The sequence below is a fragment of the Amphibalanus amphitrite genome, unplaced genomic scaffold, assembly GCF_019059575.1.
Source record: "Amphibalanus amphitrite isolate SeventyFive unplaced genomic scaffold, NRLGWU_Aamphi_draft 000182F_arrow, whole genome shotgun sequence".
NCBI classification, from domain to species: domain Eukaryota; kingdom Metazoa; phylum Arthropoda; class Thecostraca; order Balanomorpha; family Balanidae; genus Amphibalanus; species Amphibalanus amphitrite.
Genome location: NW_024881677.1, coordinates 644,066 through 667,334, shown reverse-complemented (window position 1 = coordinate 667,334; position 23,269 = coordinate 644,066). Strand labels below are relative to the sequence as shown.

General features: G+C 48.7%; 3 protein-coding genes across 4 annotated transcripts in view; all 3 read right to left on the bottom strand.

The window, feature by feature from the left end:
* Positions 1-4,559: 4,559 nt before the first annotated feature.
* LOC122384164 (cuticle protein 7-like) lies at positions 4,560-5,218 on the bottom strand. Its single transcript, XM_043371240.1, has 2 exons — positions 5,210-5,218; positions 4,560-5,042 (listed from the first exon to the last, which is right to left on the bottom strand). Exons 1-2 carry the CDS (start codon positions 5,216-5,218, stop codon positions 4,560-4,562), a joined length of 492 nt encoding a protein of 163 aa, XP_043227175.1.
* A 4,176-nt stretch (positions 5,219-9,394) lies between these two features.
* Positions 9,395-10,114, bottom strand: LOC122384127 (cuticle protein 7-like; the record flags this gene model as incomplete). Its single annotated transcript, XM_043371159.1, has 1 exon — positions 9,395-10,114. A coding segment is annotated over one exon (507 nt), but the record flags the coding sequence as incomplete, so codon positions are not given.
* A 720-nt stretch (positions 10,115-10,834) lies between these two features.
* Positions 10,835-23,269, bottom strand: part of LOC122384122 (BTB/POZ domain-containing protein KCTD3-like) — a 37,713-nt gene continuing 25,278 nt past the window's right edge. For both annotated transcript variants that reach the window (XM_043371153.1, XM_043371152.1), the window contains exons 10-12: positions 14,042-14,368; positions 13,489-13,681; positions 10,835-13,140 (exon numbers count right to left, since the gene is read on the bottom strand). In XM_043371153.1, the coding sequence (XP_043227088.1) occupies positions 12,879-13,140; positions 13,489-13,681; positions 14,042-14,368 (782 nt within the window). In that variant the 3' untranslated portion in view covers positions 10,835-12,878. The remainder of the gene's footprint in view (positions 13,141-13,488; positions 13,682-14,041; positions 14,369-23,269) is intronic.

Here is a 23,269-nt window from a genome sequence, read left to right as displayed (position 1 = left end):
GGGTTTTTAGTCAGCCAATCCGTCCCCCCCAGTCAAAAATCCGTGGCGACGCCCCTGATTTCTAGCCCTCAAAGCCATGAATTGGCCATCACCCACGCACACCGAACCTCAGAAAATAAACAGTCGGCGACTGTTACGGGGCCCATTTGAGCAAACAAACAACAGGTGATGGTCTGATCAATAGGACTGGTCGTGATAACATCATAACAAGTGTCAATCGTGTCCGTCCTACTCAACAGAAGAGTAATTGTGGCACGTCCTCAGAGGTCTTTTCATATTGATCCCAGAAAATGAAACACGAGACGGCTCCGCTTTGCTGCCGAGTGTTGTGGCCACCGAGTCCCGTTAGGGGTCATAGACCCTCATTTTCACACCTCCTCAAACCCGACCCTCCTCTGAAGAGGACGAGCTCCTCAAGAGGACGGCTACTTTGAAGAGGACGGTCTCGGCTCTCTGAGCAGACGGGCCACTCTGAGAGGAAGCACCGCTCTCCGAGTACCGCTGTTTGGCAAACAGTCTCCGGGGCGGCCGTTTGGGTGAATCTGTCAGCTCCGCGCCTCCCAGCGCCGCGCGCTGAATAGACCTCCGTCCGCGGCCCGCCCTAATAACGGCCCTGCTCACAGTGCACGCGCACCGTGCACAAAGCGGCCGGCCGGCCAGCCCGCCCTCCAAACCCCGGCCAATATGGCTCGGAGAGTGCCGCTGTGTGCGGCCTTTTCACACAACAAACGAGCTTGTGTGGCCGGTATTACCATACGCATTGTGCTCGGGGCTCCTGCTGGCCCCCAGCAGAGGGCTGACGAGCGCCTGTCAGCTCCGCGAGCTCTGATTGGTTGGCGCCGGGAGACGCTTTGATTGGCTATCGTTTGTGGAGCGTCGGTATCGGCGGCTCCCATCTCTGGACCGAGTCCCAAGCTCCCGGCCTATCCCGCTGTGTGTTTTGGGGATTACGGTGCACCATTAGTTTTATGACATTTGCCAAATCGTTCGAAATAGATCACAGCAGAGCGATCTGTATGGCTAATGTGAGAAGTAACTAACATTAGGTATTAAATCATTTTGTGTGCTTTGTGTGCTTGAAACATTCATAGATGTTCCCTACAATGGAGCATTATCATCATCGCCAAAGTTCTCTAAATTTTAAATAAATGATTGGCTCAAATTTACCGCTAAGTAAGCGGTAAGAAACAAGAGAAAACAGTTTTTAGCAATGGGAAATATTTACAAGTCTTGTTAGATGAAGAAAAAGCTACCAAAACCTGCTAACAATATCAAAATATTAAAAGTAAGATTAAGAAATAGGAATGGTTAAAAACAATTGAATAGTAACGAATTTTACCTCACGTATGGGAGACCCGGGAGGTATGGGTCCCTGGAGGTATGGGCCATCGCAGTTTTGAAGAAGTGTTGCGTATTTTTACACATTTGACCACGTAAACTGGTAGCAAAGAATAACAGCAGTATGGCCCTTAGACGGTGAGTGGATTTGCCTGAATAAAATTGGTAGCAGCCATTGCGTTATATAACCCACGTGATTTCCAAAATCTTCCTCAGTCTTCTTTGGCAATGAGCGGTGACAAAGCGCTTTTGCCCACTTTGAGTAAAATACGGTGCATACAGAAAATTCGTGATAATTTTGAGCCAGGCCCGTTTTATGATGTCAGACCATCGCTAACATAAAGTTTAAAGCATGCAAATTAATACTGGATACACAATTTGAAGTTTTCTTGCAAGATTATGAGCTGAGATGCTACGCACATTCTGGCGTCCTAACCGGGAGGTTCGGGCCACCCACCCCTGTTGATCCTAAATCAATAAAATGATGCTTTCATTGAATGTCCTCTTCAATATGTTTTATTTTTGTCGCGCAAGGTCGACAATTTAACTAAAAATTTCATTCGAACAGAAAAAGTATTATATATCTTATTTCGTGGAGCATGATTGAGTTAACCAAAAAACATATGTGCCTAAGTGACCTCCATGAAGTAAGCTGTTGGCCGCTTATGCGGTTCCTGGGCTCTAAGAGAGATCAAGGTAGATAGCAGCTAGAGTATTGTTCTAATTGTCGAGAAAAGAATATGAGACATGGAACCGGCCCATACCTCCCCGGCCATGGCCCATACCTCCCGGTGTATTTTGATGGCTCGAAAAAGCGCATGATTTATTAAAAGTTATCTCGAGACAAAATAGTTGGTCCCAGATGCCTAATATCAGGCACACTTTGTAGGCGAAAGGCAATGTCACGTACACAGAGTGAAAAACCGGGTCTAGCCACTGCCCACTGGAAGAAAATTGCCTTTTCACAAAACCGGCCCATTCCTCCCGGGTCTCCCCTACATACCTAAATCACATGTTGATATTTGTGTTCTTGAGGGATTACGGATTGAAACGCAAGAAAGCAAAAAGCAGACTGGAACGCCATTGCCTTCCTAAGATGTCATTATGCTGCCGAAAGAAGTTTTTCGGTTGTTTTGTATCTAGGCAACACATTTTTCTCACAAAACCGCAAATAAAACAGCAGTATGCACATTCCACAGGGTTGGACGTGAAGATTTACCCATTCATTTTTCCATTTTATTTGACATGTGAATGAGACAAGTTCATCATTTTCTGAAGGCATGCCCCTCACTCTGTCCTTTACCCGTGCTGGCACTGCTGTTTCTCGATGTGTCCCCCTTGCGGCCAGGATCACGCCTCACGGCCCTTAGACGGGATGTCACGAAGGCGTGCGTGCGCCGCACCACCTCTCCGTCGAGATTCAACCAGGCCAGTGACGAGAGCTTCTTTCAGATCGGTGATTTTGTGGTACGGCACTTTCGAGACATTGGTCCACGGACCATATTGCAAAGTCTATCGGGTTGATATCAGGGATCGACGGTGGCCAGATGTTCTTGTCCCAAAAACCGTCAAAATGGTCTCTGCACCATTTCTGGGTTACTGCGCTGCGTGCACTGGCACACCATCCTGGCTAAACACGATACCGGTTCCAAGTTGTTTTCTGACCCATGGTAGAACATTATCTTGCAGCATTTTCAGACAAACGCCACTTCAGATAAACGGCACACTGTTGAAATTTCGTGACTTCAACGCGAGATAGGCCAACGCTGTCGGGCGTGTCTGAACACAATCCAATGTGATGTCCATCGCCCAATGAGCCAGTCGGAGCCGAATGGCTGTCGCTCTGCTGGCCCTTTTCCGCCTTGGAAGCGCCGCGAACCGTCTTCGCCGACCCGACCCGTCTGCAAAATGATCTAACTGCGCCGAATTCGCATTAGCATTTGATTTAAAAGGCAGAACTCGTCGGCTAGTCTCCGATGAAACGCCGACCGTTTCCAGTTCATTTGTTAAATAGTTTTGCATAAAACTCGCTCGGTGGCGGCCGGCACGCTCGGGTAATCTGATTTCGGGCCCGATTGAAGAGACAGCGGGCCGACCATTACTGAGTGGCGCGCCGCCATCAATAAGCGCTCTGCCTCCGACGGCCGGCCTCCACTTTCCGCGTAATTTGAATAATTCGATTGGTGGGCCGCGAATAGACTCGTCAGTGACGGGGCGGCCGCAGCGACCGGCGCCGGTCCCCGCGAGAGCTCGCCGCGACGGCGTCCGCGGAACCCCAGAGGAATGGAGGCCGCATTGATTTTTTGGCAGAGAATATTTCCCCGCGGCGGCTTATTTGCAGAAAGTATTACCAATCATCAGTTTGTGACAGCCTTTTAGAGCGCCTTTGGCAGCCTCGCCGGAGGCTAGAGTGCCTTATTCTCCAACTTACCTGCTCGCCAACTTCTAAACGACCGTCGATAAAAGTTTGGAGTATGGACGTGCTTGCCTATGCAGCGTTAGCTTTTTAGAGTGTTGGCAGCCATTCTGATGAAAGTTCCTGGTGTGGTTTGGGCATAAATGGAATTAAACTTTGGCTCGCTCGGAATATTCAAGTAGCAGTGAGTTCCGTCGGCAGGTCTGCAATTTGGAAGCTGTTCACTCGCAAACTCCCGCGGGTGCTGATGAGTTAGGGTAGACTACATATGTATAAAACAAGAGCAGGTATTGGCATGGTATTTGAGACGCTATCTAACACCATTAGCAGTTCATGGTGTTTTAGCAATGCGCTGTGCACGAGCACAAATATTTTGTTTGGGCATTCCGAGGCGGCGTTGGCGAGTTAGTTCCAAAGCAAAGTGTGAAAATCACTGCATCTGAATGACGTAACTACTTTTAACTACAGAACATCTCTCCCATGCCCGAATGCTTCGTTGTAACAGTTGCCTCTGCGTAGGTATGCTTATCTTCCTAAAAAAAATATGCAAGAAACATAAGGTAAATGCAAAACGAATGTATTGTTTCACGCACAAATCACATCAATGGAGGATTCTACGGTGAAAACATCAAATAGCAGAGTTATAAATAATGAGGATATGATAACTCATCAGGCTACATCACAATAAATACGGTCATCTCATGCATGCATCCAAATCATTCAAAGTTCCATTGATCGCGTCCATCATGTCTCCGTCGTCCCGTCGTCTCCCCGGCTGACCCGCTGACCCGCGGCCCGTGACCCCTCACTGAGAGACGGCGCGGTAGCCGTAGACGGGCTCGTACTCGACGGCCGGCTGCCGGACGGCCGGCCGCTCAGCAGGCGCCGAGTACTGCTGCACGGTGCGCACGGACGGCGCCGCCTCCGTGGACGGCACCTGCGGCGTCGGGTACTCGGTCGGCACCGGCGTCGGCAGCGCGTCGCTCTCGGCGCGGAAGCCCAGCGCGTTGGCCACGTAGCGCACGCTGATGAGCCGTCCGTCGGGAGCTCGGTAGCTGTAGGAGCCGGTGACGGTGCCGTCGGCGCTCTGCTCCTGGCGCTCGATGTCGTCCTCGGAGAGGAAGCGGAACCCGTAGCCGCCCTGGTCGTCGCTGTGGCTCTCCGACTCGAGGATGCGCACCAGAGGCAGCGGAGAGGCGGCGGCGGCGGCGGCGCGGACGGCCGGGGTGGGTCCGTAGCCGGGGGAGCCGGCGGCCGCGGCGGCCACCACGGCAAACAGGATCACAAACTGTGAAATGGGACGGGAGATATCAACTTACGAAGACATTGCTTCTGACTCCTTTGTCAGTTTCACTATCCTAATCCACTAACAGTAAGTCGGTTTTCTATCAATAGCGTGGTTTCCCAAAGCCCAATGCCTTTTTCAAAGTCCAATTCGACCCCCACATGTCTTACCATCTTCATGATGGTACGATTTGTGTCTGGTGGCTGTCCCGTTGGGAGATGCTTCTGTAGTGTGATGCCGTCCCCGGCGTTCCCGTCGTTATATATAGTGAGGACGGCTCACCGGATGACCGTGAAAGGGACAGGTTATGGAGACATCCGGTGGTCGCCATGGGACGGGGGGGAGGGAGCTGGGGAAGTCATCGGTGATAGGTATATGGGATTGAGTTTTGGTTGACAAATGCCTAACATGTTGACTCAACCAGTGCGCGTTTCTTTGACATAAATATTGAATATGCACAACGCAATTTTTTTTTTAAAGGCTCTTGGCTTACAATGTATCGAAAATCAGCGATAGGGCGTCAGTTGTCTAGTATATATGTTGCTATTACAGGTTACTGGTCATACCAGGTCAGGTCACAGGTCAGGTCACCAAGGGTCAGACTCACTACATGAAACCAACTTTACTAAGGTTGTGCGATGCATGTTTTATGGCCAATTTTTCATTTCCAACTCAATGGTGTTGGTTATAAGACCATCAGGTACGGTTTAGGTCACTTTCTGGTGGAGGTCAGGTCAAGGTCAGGTCAAAAAAGGTCAAATTTCAAAGTTGATAGTTTTCCATAAAATGGGTGTTGATTCGATGCCGCTCGTCACGGGGAGTCTAATGGTGGTCTTTGTTTTGCGTTATTTTGAGCAGTTTTTTCGCTATAACTTGGCGAAAAAAGAGGTACCGATCTCAAATTTGGTATGTACCTAGATAGAAGGCGGTAGGGACTATCACATATATTCCGGTTTTTCAAAATTCAAAAAACTTTAGATTTTTCAGCTTTTATATTCAAAACATTTTTTTTTGGGGGGGGGCTCAAAACCCAAAAATTTCAAAAATCCGTGATAACAGTTTTGTAGCCCTTTTAATTCTTCACCTTTTATATTGAAACATTTTTCTTTATCTCTAAAGCTGTAGGCCTGACAAATCTTCCCGCGAAACCTTTTTTTGGGTTGAAAATGGCAGAAATGACGTCACTCTAACGTCATTAGCGGCCAACCTATCATAGCCTTTGAAAAAAAATTGGCCATAATGTGCAATAGCTATTCATGCGAGGGTACTGAAAGTTTGGTGACGATCGGCGCAGCGGTTCTGGAGCTATATCGAAAAACTAAAGGGGCAAAAAATGCCCCCCACCCCCACCGCCTGGAAGGTTAATTAAAAAGAAGCACATTACCCAATTTCGAGACAAATCAGGCCCATTACCCTGATATGAATTCACGCGCAAGCTTCTTCTCGGGACAAAAATGCTCGCAGTCGCATTACTGTCATGATAAGCCGCAAGAAAATCTATCAGAATGAACAGTGACCTCTAGGTGTCCAAATACTTTTGTCTCGTTCAATGTTGTTGATTGGAGGACGCGTGGAATTTTGTTCCTTATGTTCGTCCTCAATGTTTAGTGGAAATTGATTTATTTCTTTGGGCCAATAGTCAATTACCACTACAGTGCAAATACCAAGCTCAGTTCGAAGTACAGTCTATTTATGTCGTTTCAGCGATAGGGTAGCCAGGGGCAAGACGCCTCATATAATTTATTTTGCTAAATAATTTTTGTCCCACATCGCCTGAAAGGTCAACTTTGTGCTCATTGCGTTCCTTGGGCATTTTGCTTTAAATTCCACCTCTTACATTCATTCACTTGTAATCGGACTCCCAGCTAGCAAGTGATTTGTGAAGCAACTGCAAATGGGGTATTTTGCCCCAGCCCCACGGCCTGGGCAAGAAGGTTCAAAATTCATAAAAGTCCTTAACCTGATGTGCGCTATAAAAGAACGCCATGATGCATTATACAATCACACCAAAAACACATTTTTGGCTATATCTTCCCAAATACCTACGTTAGGCGGCACGGGCGGACATCGATAGCAGCGCCTCTATCGGTCACTAGGGAAAGCTGGGCTGTAGGCGACGAAATACCGGCTGAGTTGTCACACGTTGAATAGGTTTATAGCCATCCGTCTTGTGAAAAAGTTGAACTTTTGCCTTTAATATTTCTACAGGCAATTTTAGAAGTGTCTTCACATGGATTACAAAACCGTTTAGATTATTGTATTCACTTCAAGTCTTCCCTATTGTTCTTGATGATGCGGGAACTATTTCTAATTAGTGTTTCTAGCTTAGTAAAAGAACATACTGTGCAAACGATGAAAAAAAGCATAAATGGAAGATTTTAAATGCAATTTTCTCTAACAATTAATGGTAAATTCTCTACATATCAAGGAAAAGGTGCATGCTAACTGATAATTTAAAGTTCTTGGGGCCAGTTGTTTTCTTCTTTTCTTACGTCGCCCCAATGGCCGCGAATACACTTGTGATAACACCTATCGAGGTGTCCTTTCCAGTCTGCTCATATACTTAAGGATCATATAGTGTACGTTTTAACCCTATTCCTGGCGGGCTCCGCCGGGACAAGAAACTGGCGGGGGGGGGGGGCCGATTCGGCCCGCCCTTCAGATCTCAAAAACTGCACATCGCAGCGACAAACGGCGAACGGCGTTTGATAGGTCGTTTAAAGATCTACAACTTTTACATAAAACATTTTCAGGTCAGGTCAATATTGAGGTCACCAGAGGTCATCAACGATAAAATGTTTTGAAATCAGTTACCTATATAACTTTTAAACTAAGAAACATAGAGACATAAAACCAATACATTTTTTGTTGCTCTCGCCGAGGCGATGCGAAATAAGTATGTGATGACCTTCACAGGTCAATTTGAAATTTGACCTGAGGTCAAGGTCAGGTCATTCATCAATGAGGTTGTGGGGTATGGTCATGCTGCATACCAAACGACGCGCCTTGACCAGGCGAGCAGTTTGGTACCACTTACAAGTCTTTAGCACCATCATGTCGTGATTTATTTACAGAAAAACGATTTATGACGTCACATGACCTCAGATGGCCTTTGCCGGTGCCCCTGTCAATTAGCGGCACCAGGATCATCACCGATGAGATAATCTTCCATAATACTGAAAGAATTGGGTGGTTTTGACTCGTTTAGGTACACGAAGCAGGAGGCGTTTCAATATTTTCCCATAGGCTTGCAATGTAAAGGTCACGAGTCTGGCCTGACCTCAGGTCACAGATATGAAAATTCTGAGATACAAATTGCACATACTGGTACCCTAACAAAAGTCTGAAGAGAAGAAATTGATCGGTCAAAAACTCTAGCTCTGGCGTGATTGCAAACTTTTCTGAGGTAGGGTCACCAAACCGCCTCTGGTGACCTGACCTGAGGTCAGATCAACTCAAAATTTTCAGAAATGTTGCGTAAAAGCCTTTTAGTAAAAGTCAGAAAATTTGAGCTTCCTAGCTCAAAGCGTTTGGGAGAAATAACCAAAAAACCTCAGGGGGGGCTCCTGAGGCCCCCCCCCGCCAGGAATAGGGTTAAGGACGAGAGGATGTTTCCCCAGAACCTTGCCAGTTCGGAGAAAGTAGAACTATCGGTGAGGCGTTTTACCCCGGCGGGGCGACTTGCTCTGGTCTACCCTACATTTGTGATGTAACAACTTTTGCATTAAGGCTATGTTTTTCCGTCAAATTGTTGCCTCATATAGGTAATTTATAGTCATAAGTTTTTCAACAGGCTGCTCTCATTGTGGGAGGCGAAGAAATAACCTACCTGCTGAAAATGCATTGATTAGCCTAGTTTTCTGCAACATTTCCTCCGTCTGAGCTAAAATACTTTCGAAACATCCTGATTTGATACTGGCGCTATTGCAACTCTTGTGTAAAAGAAAATGTTGTTTGTTTACGTAGCAAGTATTGCATGCAAAAATGTCATTGCAACATCGGTGCCATTTTTCCGAAACAATTTGGAAAAAGTTGAATCATCGTCGATGTCGATGATATCAGCAACTCACTAAAAATTTAATCGATGTCTTCTGCTGGTTACTTGTAGGTACCTACTCCACCTTCACCTCCATTGTTTGTTTATTTGTAAAGTTTAAGCGTATTATATGGATTAACTGAATTGTGGTCGTAAAATATGTTTTCCCGATTGCCTATCCCTCGTCCCAACAGCCTATACCTGACGAAACTTGTCATCCCACATGATACCTAACCCTCATTCCTTCTTTTTCTTTCTCATTCCTTCTTCCTATCGGAAAAATATGCAAGAAAGATGAGGTAAATGCAAAATTGCAAAAACGAATGTATTGTTCACGTAGAAATCATATCAATCTTTGGAGTCCTTTCAAACGATGGTGAGTAATAAATAGCGAGGGACCCACACCCTACATCACAATAAATACGGTCATCTCCATGCATACATATCTGTCAAAGTTCCGTTAACCGTGTCCATCATGTCTCCGTCGTCCCGTCGTCTCCCCGGCTGACCGGCTGACCCGGCCCGTGACCCCTCACTGAGAGACGGCGCGGTAGCCGTAGACGGGCTCGTACTCGACGGCCGGCTGCCGGACGGCCGGCCGCTCAGCAGGCGCCGAGTACTGCTGCACGGTGCGCACGGACGGCGCCGCCTCCGTGGACGGCACCTGCGGCGTCGGGTACTCGGTCGGCACCGGCGTCGGCAGCGCGTCGCTCTCGGCGCGGAAGCCCAGCGCGTTGGCCACGTAGCGCACGCTGATGAGCCGTCCGTCGGGAGCTCGGTAGCTGTAGGAGCCGGTGACGGTGCCGTCGGCGCTCTGCTCCTGGCGCTCGATGTCGTCCTCGGAGAGGAAGCGGAACCCGTAGCCGCCCTGGTCGTCGCTGTGGCTCTCTGACTCGAGGATGCGCACCAGAGGCAGCGGAGAGGCGGCGGCGGCGGCGGCGCGGACGGCCGGGGTGGGTCCGTAGCCGGGGGAGCCGGCGGCCGCGGCGGCCACCACGGCAAACAGGGCCACAAACTGTGAAATGAAAACCGGTCGAGGTCAGTTTATACATGCATCATTTTCATTCTTGTAACGCGAATCGACTTAAGCTAGCGAAATGCCGTTTGACCGACATGTAAAAACTTAAAAACATATTTTTTCTTCTAGCTCACTGATCTTACCATCTTCATGATTCTACGGAGTGAGTCTGGTGGTTGTCCCGTTGGGAGATGTGTCCGTAGTGTGATACCTCCCCGGCGTTCCCGTCGTTATATATAGTGAGAACGGCCCACCGGGTGACCGTGAAAGGGACAGGGTATGGACTATGGAGTCACATAACGGTGCGACCGACTGGAAATAACTAGATGGGCACCGTCAGCCGGGGGATCCTAGCCATCAGGGGAAGGCAGGATGACACTGGAATATGTCTACTGATCGGCTCATCCCTCTAGCCTTTATCGGACAGAATCAGTCGGTTTTATGCTCCCGGCCAACAGAAGACGAGCATTCGCGCGAAACAGCGCCAGGTTATTGTGACAATGTTTGTAAACTGAGACGACATGGTAGGCCTTATCTCTATACTAACTGCCGTGATACGTAGAGTTGTGCGTGCTTGAGGTAAATTCCAAAATTTAAAGGTTTTTTTTTTCGTCCAAATGTCGTAAAAAAAACGTTATTGAGTCCACAATTTTTCTTTTAAACTGCCACTCCGAGTTCGACTATGGCTTCGCCATGTCGACTTTCACTTTGTATCCGCAGCTCGGGTCAACACATCCTGGGTAATAACATGATATAATTTATCTCGCGCACACGTTGACGCACCAGTGAAACATACATTCAGATCAGGGCGAGTAGTGGATACATGTATCACAGAATTGGAGCCCGGAAGGGACGTCAGGCTCCACACCTCAGACGCAGTCTAACAGAAACAATACCGGAGCAGTCTGTTTGCCTCGGACACCGGAAACGCCTACCTAATTACCGGGGGTGGACATATGAAAAGAAGCTTCATTTGACAGGAAATGCGATTTGATTATAGGAGGGTGATAACGTAATAGGCGAAATGAGAATATGTTACGAGAAAGTATGACAAGGGAACGATAACGATGGATAGAAATAACATTAACTGCGAAAGCAATGCATTCGGCGAAACCAGAAAGGTTGGCAATATGCTCGTGATACATCATAGCAAAATTTAACGTAAAATTAACCAAATACAAAACACTCGCACAACAGCTTCAATCCAGCCCGAAACAAATAGCATAAAACCGTAAGCTTCCTTTAAAACAAGTTCATAATCGTAGCACAAAGAAAAACAATCGAATCGTTGGCTGGTGCTTATGTATCGAGAAGTTGCATTACATGATAAACAACAGTTCAGTAGCACGTAATATAGGTGGTCGGCGAGATAAGCCCTCCCGGCCAACTAGGGTATGTGGGAGAGGGGAGAGGAAGGGGGCAAATGAGAGGATGGGGGATCGCTAGAGATCAGGGGCGCCGACAGACACCGGCGTCGAGTTATACAGAAGGTGCGTCGACTATCACAATGTGTTCAGGAATAATGCAGTCATAATACGGAACGCGCTAAGCTAAGGCATGATATATCCACTAATAAATCCGTATTTCGGGGATCTCTCTCTCTCTCTCTCTCTCTCTCTCTCTCTCTCTCTCTCTCTCTCTCTCTCTCTCTCTCTCTCTCTCTCTCTCTCTCTCTCTCTCTCTCTCTCTCTCTCTCTCTCTCTCTCTCTCTCTCTCTCTCTCTCTCTCTCTCTCTCTCTCTCTCTCTCTCTCTCTCTCTCTCTCTCTCTCTCTCTCCTTCTCTCTCTCCCTCTCCTCTCTACTAGCCCTTCACCCTGACCCCCCTACCAACAAACTAACGTGCACAACCACACCCATTGGGACACATCCTGTATAAACCCACCCACTAGGGATAAGAGCTCTACTGGGAAGCCTACGGCGCTTACACGCCTCTAGTGGCGTAGCGCACACAACACAAGCGCCCTCTTTGGTTTGGACCGCCGCCCTAGGGCACGACTCCTTAGGGAAAGTCTATGGGGACAGTCCAGCATGCGTTACAGTATCCCAGTATCATGAGTGTGGCGTTCCCATAGCTCATCAAGCTGCGTGGATGCGATAGGCCACTGCACCGAGAGTCCATCGTTGGGCCGCGCCAAATAGAATGCATGCATAGCTCATAACGTGTTCCATAGGGTCCATCGGCTCTCAACAACCCTTGCTCAGTAATATCTATGAAGTTCATGAGTGCCTTCGCACTAGTTCGGTAAACAGATTAGCACACAGGAATAATCTCTAAAACATTCCACTTCGAATGCTCTCCTGCCTGAAGCTCTGTCATGGCTTCATTGTCCGAATAATACCTACCTTTGCAGAAACGAATCACTCACAGTGAGTTGAGTTCATCCATCTCGACACAGCCATTAGCTCTCCATTTTGTCATCCTCTACCTCCGTCTCAGTCCACCGTCCTGTGGTCGCAAGCTGCTCCGGCGGGCGGCTGTGACTGTAAGCACTTCTATCTCCATCCCAGTCCGCCGTTCTCCGCTCACAGCCGATGATACGGCTATATCTCCGTTCCAGACCGCCGTTCGCACGTCCAGTCCGCATCTCCGCCCCAGCCCACCGTCCTCTCGCTCACAGGTGGTTCAGCGGCCATATCTCCGCCCCAGTCCACCTATCGCTCACAGCTGCTGACACGGCTTTATCTCCATCCCAGTCCACCGTCCTTCCTCTCACAGCCGCTGCGGCTGCGGAGGCCAGCAGCAGACGGCACCGGCCGCCGGCGCCGTCCGGCCGCTCCTGCGGCGTCACACGTCCGTATCATACCCGCGCTCCGTCTGCGCCATCAGCCGCGCGTTCTCCGGCTTCAGCCGCCCGGAGGAAGCGGCCAGCAGCGAGGGCGTGACACACGGTGTGGCAGAGAGCTCCTGCGGCTCGAGCAGGCGGAGTAGCTCTCGTGCTGTCGGCCCGCCGTCCTCGGTTGGGGCCCGGCCCTGCTGTCGCTGCTCCAGAGCAGTGGTGAGGTCCCACATCTGCAGTGCGCCCGTGCTGTGACCCGTGATCAGGTACCTGGCGGGGAGGGGCGGAGGGAGAGTGGTCAGCGGTCGATCCGCATGGAGTTTATGAGGCAATAAACATCGAAGTCCGAGCCGTCAAGTTGCCTCACACTTTTTTTAGTAAACTGCAGATAGTAACTCAACAAACTGTCATCAATCTCCAAACCCAAGGGTTCCCAAATTCAACTTCATAATGCATTGCTCAGTTCAGTTTATTCATATTTTGAGAATCTCACATCACTAAAACATCGGAAATTAGTAAAATATCGAAACTATACATCCCGAAACATAATCACAATTGATTTCGGACCACGCTGCCCAGTAGTTCCCCTCGTCCCAGCTCTCCTGGCGTCCAACTAACCTGCGGGGCCGGCTGGCCATCCGGCTGCTGCCCTCACACTCGTGGATACAGAAGGCCGTGATCGTGGATCCGTCCACAGAGCGCACCTGACACACACGCTCGCCGTCCGAGGCCCGTCGGACCAGCAGGAGGTCCGTGTCGGGTACCACCTTCTGGACAAACACCTGTTCGTCGTCCTGCTCACCGTACGGACCTGCCGGACACCACGGGTGAATATATGGGGAGCTGTGAAACACGGTTTCACAGGCAGGAGTCTGGAGTAGTTTTAACAAGGGGCAACGACATGCATGATGACTGGCGACTGCACTCACATTTGGAAAAGGATACGATTGATTGAGAAATATTGCGCATGAAAGAAAACACTGGCTTTGTATTTTTTTACAGCTCGAGCAAGTCCATGAAAGGCAGCTGATCATGACAATGTCCTATTCTGAAACCTTGAACGACTCAGCGTATTCAATAAGCAAAATACTTCACGTTAAGTTTATCCTTGTCTGTCAGACCTCATCATTCCACCTCTGCCCTCGTGTCCCGCACCCCTTTCACCACCGACCTGGGTCATTTCCGACCGCGTGCGCCGGCTGGTGGTCCACACTCTCCAGGCTGACGATCTTGAAGCTGGCCAGCGGCTGCGATCCCGGCTGGGTGGAGATCATGCCTCTGAACCTGGTGACGGACCAGGTGCGCACGTGGTGGTACTCGGAGCACGCCGAGATGAGGAACTTCTCCGAGAGGGAGACCTTTGTGACGGGGCTGCGGTGGACGGCGAACGTCTGGAAGAGCTGCGGCCCGTGTCCGACTGTCTCCGGGTGCTGTACGATCACACGGACCGTGCCCGAGCTGGTGCCGTACGCGATCTCAATCCAGTTGCCGCACAGACCTGACGGCGGGGAGGGGGGGGGGCGGACAGGGGTCAGAAAAGTGATCCATCAAAATCGCCCGGCGTTATTACGTGTATGCAAGTTGCCAGTAACTGTATCCTTCATTTCATTTGAATACACCAAAGCAACGCAAGTTTTGCAACTACTACGTTGAAGCGATTGGCGAACAGGGCTCTTATGATTGATATTGTCTCGTGCTTAACTTCGATTGCGAGATGTCAATACTGTGTTGTTTGCTTCTTTTTATTGGTGGAGCACTAATACGGGCAAAGTTGGGTGGATGCTTTCGTATTAGAGGCAAACCAGATATGGCAATGCGTTTCTATCAACTTATTGAAGTGGTGTAAAATATATTCGCGATGCGTTTTCCAAACAAGTCTTGGCAGCATTGGCAGTGCTCCTGGTAGAGCAACGCTGTGATAAAGCAGACTGTTCAAAGCTCGATCGAGCAGCGCTATAAACCAGGATGATATTCCCATCGCATATCATCTATCCATCGAATCCCTCCCTCAGTGTCAACCCCAGTACCGACTCCCACCCACGTGTCCCAGCTACCGATCCCACCCTCCGGCTAAAGACCACACGGCTTCAGTCCCACGCGGCCCCAGTGTCCGTTAGAGATGGCTCCCGATGGCGTCAGGTGCCCCTGATCTGAATACCCCCGTCCGCCGGTCAGTCTGTCGCAACAGGGTCCTCCCATCTCGCAGCGATGCGCTTTGACGCGTGACAAAGCGGCAGGCACCGCCGGGCCCTCAGAGCATCTCAAAGAGTCGAACCGGAGCGGTCAGGCGGAACGCCCGAGAAAACTGAGACGAACTGACGCAACCGGCACGCCAAAGTCATGAGACATAATAAAAAACATGATCTAAGAAAAAAAAAGAACATCGGTATTACCGCGTCCCTGTCCCCGATTTTCCTCCTGACGCACAGGCACGCGCCGCTGTAGCTCATGTCACATTTCCACGGTCCCCGGCACGGACAGAGGGCCGGGCAGCTTCCGGGGATGTCGCCACCACTGGGCGGCCTCCGCGGAGGCATCTCCTTCGCCCGGGGCGGCACCCAGCGCTCCAGATGTGTGCCGGCCGGCCTGCCCCCAGGGCAGGATCGGCAGATGTCCCCGTGGGATACTGAGAGCCATCAGTCATCGCTCCCCAAAGGATGACCGCACCAGGACCGGCGGCACTGGTCTGAGACCCATCCACGCGTAACCGGTTGACTAAAAGGCAGTAATAAAAACAGATTTGTCACGAATCAGACCACCCGAGCTCAGAAATGTCGCCATTGAACGTTGGCAGGGCGGAGGCGGTGAAACTGTCTGTATAACTTTTTCCTTTGACTGAAAGACTCACCAAAAATCAAAGATTCACCTACGTGGGAGAGCGGTTTTAGAAGTGGAACAAATATGCCTCGATTCACGGCTTACCGTCAGCCGTTTTCGAAACAACCGTTCGGATCATTCGGAAAATTGCAGTTAAAAATACATGGTTATTGCATGTCATAACCATTGCAAGGGATGGTTATGACCAAATGACTTTATTTGCATAGCAGGCCGCAGCAAAACTTTCTTCGTAATTGATAACCGTGACAAATCTCCAAACTTTCCACATGATCAAAACGGTTGCATAAAGCAGCGAACTCTAAGCTGCCCCTATTTTGCATCTCGTGATTTCATATCCATAATTTCGAAAGATTTTCCAAGCATAGCTTCGATACGTCCAAAGCCACACCTTGTCGTTTACATAGGTTTCCGGAGATGGGGGAAGGGAAGCACTCCGCTATTTAGCAGCCACAAACACGCTTGTCGTCAAAGAAAGACAAAGCATGATAAAAATATTCACAGATTTAATCCATATTTACACACAAATTTTGTATTCAAACAAACAATATACCAGAATCCCGCTAAGCTAGCGGGATTCAGGTCCAAAATTCATCTGCCGCTGCTGCACCGATACTTTTTGTAACTAGGGCAGAGGGAAAGGTTATGGGGACATCTCCCCAGCGGTCGGGCCCAGGAGACAGCGGACGGGGGACGCTCTGATGACCTAGCCTGAGGCCAGATCGTCCGGCCTGCTGGGAATCTTCCCGAGAGCGGAGCGGTGCTCTACAAACCAGTCCACCCAGGGTCGCGGGGAGGGGACGAGTATAAGGCTGGGGGGATCCAGAGCGTCGTAAGCCTCGTCGCAGCTGCGACGTGTCGCAAGTTGTGTAGTAAGTCGTTTTTGGAGGGATCAATTGATGAGTAGCGTTACTTAAGAAGTAACGTCTATCGCAAAGTGCCTGATTTACGACACAACTTACGAATTTGAAATAGCAGTCGTAAGTTGTGTCGCAAGTTGATATGGCCTTGAGGGAGAGGTCACAGGTCACAGGTCATTGGGGTCATGGTCACGAAATTTGCATGGTACGTGGAAAATTGTTGAAACTTGAGATCCTGAAAAGTTCGTTGCAATCCGTTGCCGCTAACGCGAGTTATAAAGCAAGAACCAACGGTTCGTCTATGAGGCCTCAATCCACGCCAGCGAGAGTGTTGAACATGGTGCATAATATGTTATATTCACATTTATTGGGGTATTCAGGGTTATGAAGTAGCCTAACACCATTCCAGCAACTACTGGCGAATCCAGAAAGGCGGTCTTGGACGTTGCGAGGGGCATCCCCAAAAGATTCTCCAAATTCTAGAAACGACGTGTCCCAGATGACCCCCATGACCTCGAATTGATCTCTGTGATGACCCCAAGTTGACCTCTGTGACCTGACGTGTCCTAGATGACCTCCAATTGAGCTTTGTGATGACCCCAAGTTGACCTCTGTAACCTGACGTGTCCCAGATGACCTCCGTGACCTCCAATAGAGCTCTGCGATGACCTAAAGTTGACCACTGTGACCTGACGTGTCCCTTGATGGCCCCAATGACCTCCAATAGAGCTCTGTGATGACCCCAAGTTGACCTCTGTTACCTGAAGTGTCCCAGATGACCTCCGTGACCTCCAATTGAGCTCTCTGATGACTCTAAGCTGACCTCTGTGACCTGATGTGTCCCAGATGACCTCCAATTGAGCTCTGTGATGACCCCAAGTTGACCTCTGTAGCCTGACGTGTCACAGATGACCTGCGTGATCTCCAATAGAGCTCTGTGGTGACCCCAAGTTGACCTCTGTGACCTGACGTGTCCCAGATGACCTCCAATTGAGCTTTGTGATGACCCCAAGTTGACCTCTGTGACCTGACGTGTCCTAGATGACCTCCAATTGAGCTTTGTGATGACCCCAAGTTGACCTCTGTAACCTGACGTGTCCCAGATGACCTCCGTGACCTCCAATTGAGCTCTGTGATGACCTCAAGTTGACCTCTGTGACCTGACGTGTCCCATATGACCTCTGTAACCTCTAAGTGACCCCTCTGATGACTCCAAGCTGACCTATCTGACCTGATGTGCCCCAGATAACCGCCATGACCTTCAATTGAGCTCTGTGATGACCCCAAGTTGACCTCTGTGACTTGACGTGTCCCAGATGACCTCCGTGACCTCCAATTGAGCTCTTTGATGACCTCAAGCTGACCTCTGTGACCTGGCGTGTCCCAGATGACCCCCAGTTGAGCTCTGTGATGACCCCGAGTTGACCTCTGTAACCTGACGTGCCCCCAAGTTGCCTTCTGTGACCTGACGTGTCTCAGATTACTTCCGTGGTCTCCAATTGAGCTCTGTGATGACCCCAAGTTGACCTCCGTGACCTGAAGTGTCCCAGATGACCTCTGTAACTTCCAATTGTGACCTCAATCTCCAACTCTACTAACTCTCTGTGACCTCATATGTACTCTCTTAACTCATTTCTTCTAAAGCATCGCTTCTAGATGCCCTATAGCGCCACGAATCTCCTGTCATCGATCCCAAAATTCATCGCAACTCACGTGAGCGTTAGCAACCACAAGTCACCCAGTTGAGACAAAGCTTCAGAATCAGAGAACATGCTTGAACTGACTGTCTCATAAGCTCGCAAACCAGAAGGGCGAATGTTCCTTTATGCTTGATAGAGTTTTCGACCTTACTGACGTTTACTACGGGATCAGCTGATCGTGTAGCCTTTTAAATTCTCGAGTAAAGCGGGTATTTAAACCTTGTCGCAGCTACGTTCTGTCGTATCCTCCGACAAACCCCTCTTTCCTCAACATCCCTCCTTTTTCGCTACGACACAACTTGCGACGGGACATGTGTCGTAACTTGCGACGTGTCGTAGATGGACTTGCGACGCCCTGGATCCCCCCGGCCTAAATGTCGCGGGGCGTCGAGACAGGGCATCACACGTCAGCAGCAGCTGTAGAGACACTCCAGTCACCAACACTACTATATATCCAACATGAAGATGGTAAGGAGTTCGAGGATGCATTTTGCGTTCTGTGTCCCTTACTTCGTCTTGAAGTCAGACAAAAAGGGAATACTTGCAACAACTTGTAAATGGAACGAATAAATGAGCAAACAAAATGTACCAGCTAACATCACCTCATTCCATTTCACAGTTTGTGGCCCTGTTTGCCGTGGTGACCGCCGCGGCCGCCGGCTCCCCCGGCTACGGACCCACCCCGGCCGTCCGCGCCGCCGCCGCCGCCGCCGCTCCGCTGCCTCTGGTGCGCATCCTCGAGTCGGAGAGCCACAGCGACGACCAGGGCGGCTACGGGTTCCGCTTCCTCTCCGAGGACGACATCGAGCGCCAGGAGCAGAGCGCCGACGGCACCGTCACCGGCTCCTACAGCTACCGAGCTCCCGACGGACGGCTCATCAGCGTGCGCTACGTGGCCAACGCGCTGGGCTTCCGCGCCGAGAGCGACGCGCTGCCGACGCCGGTGCCGACCGAGTACCCGACGCCGCAGGTGCCGTCCACGGAGGCGGCGCCGTCCGTGCGCACCGTGCAGCAGTACTCGGCGCCTGCTGAGCGGCCGGCCGTCCGGCAGCCGGCCGTCGAGTACGAGCCCGTCTACAGCTACCGCGCCGTCTCTCAGTGAGGGGTCACGGGCCGCGGGTCAGCCCGTCAGCCGGGGAGACGACGGGACGACGGAGACATGATGGACGCGATCAATGGAACTTTGAGTGATTTGAATGTATGGAGATGACCGTATTTATTGTGATGTAGCGTTGTGAGTCTCTGCTTATTTATTACTCTTTGCGAGCAGAGGCCTGTTTCACTAAAAACTTGTATTTACAAGTGTTTGTAGTTTACAATTCATAAGTATTTTTACCAACTACGTAAAAACCGATTTCACTAAGCTTCATCGCCAGTGGCACCTCCGATAAGAAAATGTTTGCAAATAAACTTGTAAACAGTAAAATTGTTTTTAATCAAGAACTATAGCATGTTGAAGATATTGCTTCTTTGTATCAAATATAGTCTAGTATTCATGTCAAAAGCTGCCTAATTAAATTATAAATAATGATGCTGTTGGAAAAAGATATAACTGATAGTTCACATTGTCCTATTATTGAAAGAAAATAACACGCAAAACATTTGACAGCAGAAGACTGTTGAATGCAATGATGGCGCGCGAATGACAAAACATGACGATATTTTAATACCGATTATTTTGCTCTTAGGGTGTGTGCAAAGTGAAAATTGAGCATGAAAGAACTTAACAAAGCATAGTTGTTCTAAATATATGACTGTTTTGCATTATTGCACAAAAAGTATCAAAATTCCGAACGTCAGGACCACTGGAATTTCGGGTTTGTAATTACGATGTTTTCTTTCAAGTTTCTGGTCTTCGTGAAACAGAAAGTTTGCAATTCCTATGTTTTCTAGCAAACTTTTTCTTGTAAAAAAGTTTGCAAATTTTAAACTCAAAATTCAAGTTCAAAGGTTTCGTGAAATCCAAATCTCAAATGTTGGTAATTATTTCTTGTAAACTCAAGCTTTTTCTTTGTAAATACAAGTTTTATTTGTTAGTGAAACAGGCCTCTGATAGGTAATCGAGGATTGATGTGAAACAAGTGAGAAAAATAAATTCGTTTTTTTTTTTGCAAATACAGCATCTTTCTTGAATATTGCTTCTAGTATGGACGAAGAATGTCTCCTAGGACGACAAACTGAGAATGGAAATAATGTTATCATTCGCATTTCAATCATTCTCTTCTTGAGTCGATGCTTCACACAGAAAGTCATCGAACGAGCAGACTGGGAATGCTGGGGATAAAGCAACTGCCAGACTAAAATCTGAGGAGTTTGGCATCTAGACTTTCGTTTTGAACGTCATGTATTGTGCCAGTCCATGTATTTTGTCCTTGGGTATGGCAATAGGGTGGGCGTTGCGGGTGTTTTTGCGGTGTTTGCGTTTGGCGGCGGGCGGCCGTTTTTTGCGGCGGTTTGCGGTGGGTGGCCGTTTTTGCGGCGTTTTGCGGTTTGCGGGGGGCGGTCGTTTTTTTTTTTGCGGGGTTTTGCGGTTGCCGGCGGCCGGCCGTTATTTGCGGTGTTGCGTTTGGCGGCGGGCGGCCGTTTTTGCGGCGTTTTGCGGTTGGCGGCGGGGGATGCGTTTTTTTGCGGCGGCGGTGTTTGCGTTTTTTGCGGTGTTTGCGTTTTGCGGCGGACGGGCGTTTTTTGCGGCGTTTTTTCTTTTTTTCTGCGGTTTTCGGCGGGCGGGCGGTTGTTCTATTTCTGCGAAGTTTGCGTTGGCGTTTTGCGCATTTTCCGGCGTTTGCGTTTTGCGGCGGGCGGGCGGTTTTCACAATTAAAGTCCCAACCTTCGGATCCGCAGTGCCTGTTCGACAAGCGCTGCCCGGGCCTATGGCAATACAAATGCCTTTGGAGCCAGCCACTGGCCGTGTGACGTGATTGGGCGAATCCTGAAATATATACTATTGCCGAAGCCTTAGAAATCGGGCATCTGCGAATTTCATCGAAAATGTCGCAAAGTCTGGGCAAAAAAAAGTGTGGCAGCCAATATCATCAACCAAGTGGTCGTAATGGCCGTATTTGGGCTCATAACAGTCGGTGTGCCCACAAGCCCTTTAAACCAAGTTACAGTGGAGCTGATTATTAGTAAAGTAATCTTGGAGCTGATGGTGTGTAGAATCGTACTAAGTAGAAGTAGAAGTCGTACTAAGCACTCATTGAGCTGCACCAGATCCAGCCCAAGACGAAGGTAGGCGCTGGACACGAAGGCGAAGGCGTAGAACATTACAGAAACCTGCGTGCTAACCTTCAAAAGAACGTCTAACGGCGCATGTGTTATCCAGCGACGCATGAGGTTGGAAGGCTAAAAGCCACCTCCATGTAAAATGGAGGCGCGAGTCACGGAGCTCCAGGCAAACAAAGCAACATACCATCAGTTGTTGTTTTTTTACGAGACGATAGAAGTAAGTTCTGGGCGAAAGAGGAATAATCGAACAACATTTCGACCTAAATTCCACGGATGAACTGTGGGCGATCCCCTAGCTGACTAAATGATACATGTATACATCGACAAATAGTGTGACAACCGATGACACGATGAACGATGAAACGAACCATGAAACGAACAACAAACGATGGAAGGATACACAAAGGAAAGTTTCCTGTAGCACTGTTTCTTCCGGAAGGCATTCTGAAACTACCGTCAATACGAAGGCGCGACCCTCTTGAAAAGACGTGTGAATTCGTATGTAAGTATACCTAATAGGTGGTTAGATCAGACGTCTGACCTCTCCAGAAGATTGGTAATGCGTTCATCTTATAGTCCATACTCCATACCTAAAGCTAACAGTCATTAGTGCAACAACAATGTTCACAAAATATAGAATGAAAAATGAAAATGAATAGCAAAAACAGCATGATATCCTAACGAAACAGGAAAATTATCAAGTGCAAAGCTTTAAAAAAAAAAAATGTCAGCGCGGAGAAGACAATTATATAGAAAGAAACACATGAGGGCGAAACAAAACCAAAAGGTAAGCAAACAGCTTCAGTAATAAAGATTTATAACTAACAAAGTGTTAATCATCCCGTTAACATTTTCTGTTAACGGGATAAAAGTTTGGACATGAGTCTTGAAATGCTCTAAAAACGTAAACATCTTTTAAAGACATTTTAAGTAAGAAAGTAAGCATTCAAGGGTCGGTGATGCATACAAAAATATTGGCCTATGAGCCATTTGTAGAAAAATGCATATTCATGACTAGGGGAGAGTGGTGCAGGAGGCCCCCCCCTTAAGCTCAGTTGCTATTTTTAGACAACTGATAATATTTAAGAGCTAACGTGTGCATGCGCTGTGAGCATGCATCATTTTCCCATACATATTTGCATTCAAAATGAATCTAGGGGGTACACAAACCGTAAACTTTAACATTTTGGAAAAAGTTGCAAAAGGGCCTCTTACACTATGGGTATGGTAAGACGCCCCCCCCCCCCTGGGGCGTTTAACAAGGCAAGTCGACTTGTAAAAGACGTTTTGCGAACACAGCTGCAAGGCCTTTTATTTCGAAAAGCTAAGCAAATACGGTGTTACCGAAACCAATAACACTTCCAAAGCGCTCGAACAATGCGAAAACTAGCACAACCAAACGCTGATGACCAACGAAAATTGTACCTATTACCTCTAGAAAAAGAAACAGAAAAAAAGAAACAAAAACAAACTCCTTGAAAAAAGAATGCCACGCCTGCCGCAGGTGCAGGCGTTTTAGCATCGGGGGCGTTTTTTATCGGGGGGGCGTTTTATAATCCTCGAAGGGAGGGCCTCTTAAAAAAATGCAGTGTTTTAACGTCACAATATTTATGGTTTATGAGACATTTGCAGCGCACCAGAACATGGTCTATTCTGAAGCTAACATGTGACAATTTCGATGAGATAAGATTGCATTTGATAGTCATTGTTTTTTTCAGATATATAAGGGTGATAAAGATGCATATATCTAGCAAGTAAAGGGGCAAAAACAGAAACAG